Source organism: Sphaeroforma arctica (genome assembly GCF_001186125.1).
Source record: "Sphaeroforma arctica JP610 unplaced genomic scaffold supercont1.43, whole genome shotgun sequence".
NCBI classification, from domain to species: Eukaryota; class Ichthyosporea; order Ichthyophonida; genus Sphaeroforma; species Sphaeroforma arctica.
The window spans coordinates 151,466-158,586 of record NW_014040515.1 but is presented as its reverse complement, the minus strand read 5'-3'; the positions used below and the strand labels follow the sequence as shown (position 1 = coordinate 158,586).

Genomic DNA, 7,121 nt, shown 5'->3' with positions numbered 1-7,121 from the left:
TATATACTATATATATATACTATATATATATATATATATATATATATATATATATATATATATATATATATATATATACTATATATATATATATGTATATATATATCCATACATATATGTGTTTGTTGTTGTTATACATTATACTTATATATATATATATATATATATATATGACTTATTATACATACATATGCATTCGTGTACACTTTTAGATAGGCGTGTAAGTACGAGTACATACCAACGCAAGTTCTATTGTGATTACGAAGGGTGCACAGGGACAACTGCGTCTGTATTACAAGGACAATAATTAAGGGTGTGTGCATCACACTGCTGCACAAATGAGTCGACAACATCTCCGCAACATAGTAACCTAAAGCGAGTAAGCTACGTAAAACTACTGATTAGCCATATAACTCCGGGGAAGTGCGTGCTTTCCGCTGTGAGAAAGCGCGGCATATGTAACCATATATCCTCGGGAAATGTTTGCAACCAACTATCATACGTCCTTGCTGCTTAGTAGTTACTGTTGGGGTCCTATTTAGCTTTGGTTTCCAAGATTCAGCATATACAAATATATGTATGGACTAGACTCATGTGACGAATAATCGGATGCAGCACCAAGTATAGACACCTACAAACAATTTTCAAGCCTTCTCGCTTCACCAGAGCCATATGTTGCGGTAAACGAAGCCGATAAGGTGTGGATGGAAAGTAGCCGACACGATGAGCGTATATAAAGTACAACTAAAATATGAGCCGAGAATTGGCTTTAAACAGTGTGTGTATAACGTACCAAATCGGCTTATAGTTAAAGCAAAGAGACGACGCCTGTTCAAAAAGCTACGAAATATATTGCAGCATTTTAACAATATGCAACACTCCTCGGGGGGATGTTAAACCAGAATCCAATGCTTATAGGGAAAAATTGTTGTTCGTGTCCATCGACTGGTAGAGGCTGCTAGAAGAGCTTATGCTAGGTGCACACGCCGTATCAACAGAGTGTTAAACCGACACCAAAAATATGGTCTTGGATTACTTAGGCGCGGATGTCTAAAAGTGATACCAAGTTTAAAATCATTGCCACTTGACCTTGCACAGCTTCTCTCAAGGGGCGACCCCGATCTATTCGAGCTATGTATCTTTCCAAGGGTAATCTACACCCAAATTGGTCCAGTACATAAATGTGATAACCTACTTGAAATGACAAGCTTTCCATACGAATAATTGCTATTGAACTCATCAATTAGAGATTAGGCGTGTGTACATTGGTTGATCGTCCTGTAACATTTACATCTGAGACACATACATGGTTGCAAAGTATTATTACAAGAAACAATAATCTGAGCTACAGATAATTGTACCGCGAGGCTACCATAACTTGGTTGCTCGTGTTGCGCACCCGGGCGGGACAATGTACACAGTTCCCTTACCGATTTGAAAGTCTGTGTAAGTTCTGAACATAATCTCATTCTACGCAAGCTTAGGTATTGTTGTACTATAGCTGACTCTTGCGTCTCCCGTGTTTCCTGGGAGTATTCCAAGTCGAATTTCAGCTGCCGGCCGATCCACCAATTCCGTGTATGTATTCATCTGGCAGCGAGTGGTTCTATTTGTCAATAGAAGTCGTCTAAAGACATGTATAGTCCCAATTAGAGTTCCGTCATAAGATGGCAACTACTGGTTGCGTCGCAGAACAATCTTACATGGAATATGTACGTGTCGTGGTACTTTGTTTCCTTAGACGAGAATAGCAGGGCTGACGCGATGCATGGTTGCTTGAGCGCGAACAAACAATAGCGATGGAGTAGAATTTAAACTGCCGCATGACCGCAACGCTTTCATTGAATGAATTTTCTTCATCTGACGAAATCAAACATAAAAGTACTGTGTAGCATGACCCGTACTTGAAGTTCTAGCTCGCATGGCGCAACCAACGTTCACCACAGGTACAAACTGACAGTGACAACAATAGCTAAGAGGAACAACTTGCACATTTGTAGCAAGGTACACGACGGTATGCACGTGCGATCTGCACATACCCGCTACTGTCCTTTTATCGCTCCAGTAAATACGTTCACGTATAAATTCAACAACATAAGCTGGAGTCGAAATTGAAGCGTATGAATCCCAGCAACTGAGTACAACCGCTTCAGCTATTGTATACTCGGGTAGGTGCACCCCTGCAAAGCTTCACAGCATGGTACAAATGTTATTATGAGATGATATTTCAATCTATCGAGTACCCATGCGTTCCATCCAGATTGATGTCTCAACCGATTCGTTTCCATGTTTTGTCAACCCCAACGATTAGAAATGTCGAAACACAATGCCTGACTGCCATGTCCACGGCCCAGTCAAGGACCGACAGACGTTATACCCTATGTGGCCTGAGAGACATTCCCTCACTCCTGAATGTCCCAGATTGACCGCACACTGTAACAATTTCGCGTGAATGTTGGATAAAGGCACAGCCCCGAGCAAACATGAACCAGACTCTACTATTCTATTCCAAAACCTTCCAAGATTGTGGCGATACCGCCATTGTCAGGTACTCGCACAATACCAGCCACCCATTGTAAGTCGACAGATTAAATAATCCTAATCACCAATTATTATGAAATGTAATACTTGGAAATCGTACTTCTCCTTAGTGCGTTTAGGATCGCATATTTCCTAGTAAGCACGACTTCGATACACGCTCAGTTTGATTCGCAAACATTCACATTCAACATCACATGATCCCGTTCATTTAAAAAACCGGCCATACTGGTCACAACCACCAACACACAAGGCATTCAGTGACAGTGTAAAATAAACGAATACATAGAAGAACGTGCCTGAGACGCATCCACTGAGATCATATTCGGACATCTACCGATACCACAACGGCGGCATGGACACGTGCACACAAACATTGAAAGCAGATCATAGACACGTGCATACAAACATTGAAAGCAGATGCACACCATCGCAAAATTCATGGATAAACATGTCACAGAGCTTCAAACTACGCCTGCGCGTTCTTAGTTGTAATTGAAGCCTTCGGTTATCGCCACGCGAGAGTATCAGCTAAATTTTTACTTGCTATATATACTATATACATTCGTGGTTCTCTATTTCTTAGCAGTGGCCGCTTTCTTTTCTTGAAGTTTCGCCACCTAAATAAATGAAAACAGAAAGTCAGATGTCTAGTTAAGATGGCGATATGTAGCACTGATAATATGTGAACTGGTCAAGGTGTAGACGCGCTCGATTGTTCGACTTTCACGAACGAATGTCAAAAATCGTATATCAATGTACAAACTAGCGTACACAACACAGGACGTAAGAATGATTGGGCTCCATTGTTAATGTGCTGATGGGGTTTCAGCGACCACGTATACACACAAAAACAACGAATCACTTGCATACAGCCCGGAGAACATATCAGCAGTAGGCTATTGGGGCATCTTTTTGGAAATTTTAGATAGATCACGTCACATACGTACACTTGCTTAAACGACGCAATTGAAATTGACCTAACAAAGACTTCCCAACTTTGACCAACATACAATTAGATTTTCGCATCTCCGCTTACAATTATGATGGATCACATAGGCAATTAAATGCTGACAAGACATCACGCATTTGCACTACTTCACCGCTACGATAGAGCGATGGAGACTGCTCGCACGGTGTTTCTTGAGATATCCCGTTTGTACAATTTAACACGGGGCATTCTGTGTAGCGTCCGCTATGTACCACTGTACATCAACTCAACTCAAGCACACACTGAAATACTCAAGCATATCAGAATATTGTTAAAACAGCCTACCTTCTGCTTCTTCTGCTCCTTGCTGTACATGATCTTATTGTACAAGTTCTTGTGTTTCTTGCTCATCATCATGATGGCCAGCTCCTTCTCTTCCGCGGCCGTATCCGCCGCTACGTCCCGCTTTCGCTTTTGTGACGTACCGGTTTCCTTGTTCGTATTCGAGAACGCCACACCCTCACCTTCGGCCTTAAGTTCCTGGGCGTACTTTTCCTCTGAATCTACATCCTCGTCCTCGTCACCTGCCACTTCACCTTGTACCTCTGCTGTGCTGCCAGACACAACATCTGAACCCGGCACGTAGTCGCCTTCGTCATACTCCACGAAGGGTGAGAGATGAGGCGGTAGTACACAACCCGGGCCGTACTTCTCAGTGTTGAGAAGCGCCTTGGCGTTGATGCAGTCGTAAACCCATTGAGGCTGTACGTACTCACGGTTGTACTTGGTGGTATCCACACCCGGCCTGTCGACTATCTGGTGTGTGATGGTATCATCGTCCTCAGCGTATGCATTAGACACACTCTCATACAGACGTCCCCAGGACACACGCCCGCCCATCGAGCGGATCGCAAACTCTAAACTCTCTGTGGGCACCTCGCGGTTGAGGAAAAACTTGTACTTTGAAAATAAACTGCGCATTAACTGCGTCTGCTTCTCCTGCGCACGGGCCTCCTCTAGCCCATCAATCTCATCACTGCCATCGGCCACAGCCACAAAGTTATCTAACTGTGTGCTGTCATCCTGCACCTCAGCGTCTGTGCTGGCTGTGTTTGTGGTCTTCTTATCCTCAGCCGCCTGCTCCTTGACAATTCTATTCAGAGCCTTTCCAATGCTTGCGATTCTTCGCTTCGAGTCCTGTTTCATGGCCTCGGTATCTCCGTTCTGGTCCGCGCTGGCATCACCACTTTCCTTCACACTAACACTCACACTAACTACATCATTCTCGCCTTCTTTCTCGGGTTTACCTTCCGCTTGTTCAAGCAAAAGTGACCCCAAACCTGCATCAGCCGATTCTTTACTAACATCTAGTGCGGGTGGGTACCTGATGTTTATGTGCTGGTATAGTTTGTAGTTCACAAAGCCCATCATTGTGACGTAGAACTCGAGGAACGTCAGCATGACGCGGAAATCAACATCATCAGGAACCTTCTGATTGAAGTTGTATGGTGCAATCCAGGTAATGGTTTGGCCCATAATCTCGGCCTGGTAGTATATACCTTTGATAGACAAGAAACATTTGCGCAAGCTACCAGATTCAATCACATAGTTTAAGAACTCTCTTGACACACGCTCGCAATCATTCACAATTGATGCTTTGACACGGCCAGACCTGGGCATAACACGGAACAAAAACAGCATGCACAATGCATCGTCCAGGTCTCTGAGGGAGTCTACGAATGCGGGATATCTCTCCTTAACTAGATGGTCAACTGTGTAGTCTGGTTTCTGGTCCTCTAGACGTTCTACGGTATCATCGTCACGCTTGCCGAGGGCCTTGTTGACACGTTTGACAAAGGTCTTGAACTCGCGGAATTTGAGCAGTAGAGGTTCGTGTAATAAGTACTTGATGTCTTTTGTGTAGTAGTATGTGGAGTTTGTGTTACCCTTGACACTCTTCTTATTGCTGGGCTCACGAGGATATATACCTTTAAGTATACACAATCGTCTGAAATCGGGCAGAGAAAGTTGGAGTTTTCTCAGAGCCTGGTTACGACTGATGAAGTTGGTCGCCGCTCCACGAGTCCCTTTCTTTATCAAGCGCCCCATATTGGTTAGTATATGCTAGTTACGATAGAAACTATGAGCTATGTACGTATCTATCTAAGCTACTAGATCGACGACTTTACTTGGAGGACTCTGCAATAGGCACTGATAGCGATGTTCATGTGCACATCCACCAATGTACCTTAATTATTCAATGATTTCGATATTTTCTTGTACTTTTTATATATATTATTTTGTATCCACGTGCACACCCACAAGAAGCCGACTACATATATTAAATCATGCCCCCAGAATATTTTATAATCGGACTCGATCGCACCTGTATAGGGCTCAATCGCATCAATAAAAGGACTCAATCGAACCTTTATTAAAATAAAAGCCACACTTTAATATTGTAAAAAGAAGTACATACAAACAGTTAACTGTTGTCGCGAGCAGAAGTCAGGTTTCGTTGTAGCGGAACTGTAAATTTAAATAGCAGAGTTTCTATCCAGAGAGCCGAGCATATTCATGGCCCTTTGGATTATCATCAGGGTCGCAAGCAGAAATCTGGTTTCTTCCGACGACATCGTAAAATTAGCAGAGACCCAAATCCCCATGGCATATTTATTTTTAGTCTCAGTCTCCTCTCAGTGAGTAGAATATTTAGGGCTGTCCTATTTTTTTTTAAAGTGATATTTAAAAAAATAAATAGTGTTCTGTCAAGAGTGATGACACTTTCAGCGTCACCGACTTTTATTGCTCAAAATGTTCAATCTACGTTGTGAACTGTGACATCCTCTTTATGCCGGACAGACATAACATCAGGACGTAAACAAAGTGCAGAGTGCGACGAAATATATATTTACACTGTACTTGGACCGCTCTGGCTACTATTGTCTGAATCACTTGATAAAATGGCGTACATATTATCGCTATCAAAGATGTATAAGGTAGGTGCTGAGATGAGACCGTGGAGAATGGCTCATGCAAACACGCTTATGCGAATGTTTGCGAACACACGCACTATCCCCACAAGCTCGGGCGTATATCAACTGAGCACACTTCGATCGATTTCCTACACAAGAGCGTATACAACCACGCCGTTCGACACAACAAGTGGCAGTTTCATCAATACCGCAGATAAAACAGATTATAATACTGAGGAAGCCCTGAGTGTACAAGTGGAACAATACTGGCGCAATGTGAATAAGTATCTAGACAATGACGATGGGAGCTATCTGGCTGAATCACGGGCCAAAGGGACGATGAATCCAGAAAACATCAAGGATCTAATAAACAAGTATGCCTTTGACTGTGATGTTGATTACTTTCTAATTCGTCAATTTTATTTCTGTTATAGTCTGCATTTTAATGCAAGAGTTTGACCAAATGGTTAACGACAATGTTGTATGTTTTCTTGTTTAAATATACGCTTAAACATATAGCAGATGTACATTTGTATAAACATGTATGTATCGACTTGATTTTCATAATGGGCAAATCATATCCACACAAATCATATATATATATATATATAGGCATAAATATATATATTTATATATATATATACATATATATAGACACACACACTCACATATATATA

The 7,121-nt window shown here is 42.2% G+C and overlaps 2 protein-coding genes across 2 annotated transcripts in view; one reads left to right on the top strand and one right to left on the bottom strand.

Moving 5' to 3' along the window:
• Positions 1–3,050: 3,050 nt before the first annotated feature.
• On the bottom strand, positions 3,051–5,712 carry SARC_01148 (hypothetical protein). The gene is made up of 2 exons (XM_014305155.1): positions 3,815–5,712; positions 3,051–3,158 (listed from the first exon to the last, which is right to left on the bottom strand). The coding sequence occupies exons 1-2, from the start codon at positions 5,576–5,578 to the stop codon at positions 3,114–3,116; spliced, it is 1,809 nt and encodes a 602-aa protein (XP_014160630.1). The 5' UTR covers positions 5,579–5,712; the 3' UTR covers positions 3,051–3,113.
• A 680-nt stretch (positions 5,713–6,392) lies between these two features.
• Positions 6,393–7,121, top strand: part of SARC_01147 (hypothetical protein) — a 6,412-nt gene continuing 5,683 nt past the window's right edge. Inside the window, exon 1 of the mRNA XM_014305154.1 lies at positions 6,393–6,818. Within this exon, the coding sequence (XP_014160629.1) occupies positions 6,433–6,818 (386 nt within the window). The 5' untranslated portion in view covers positions 6,393–6,432. The remainder of the gene's footprint in view (positions 6,819–7,121) is intronic.

What these genes read in the sequence shown, in the direction of transcription:
- SARC_01148 (XM_014305155.1), bottom strand. Translation starts at nt 5,578, where the DNA reads ATGGGGCGCTTGATAAAGAAAGGGACTCGTGGAGCGGCGACCAACTTC. An exon ending in AGGAGCAGAAGAAGCAGAAG is followed by an intron (nt 3,159 to 3,814) that starts GTAGGCTGTTTT and finishes TCATTTATTTAG; the next exon opens with GTGGCGAAACTTCAAGAAAA.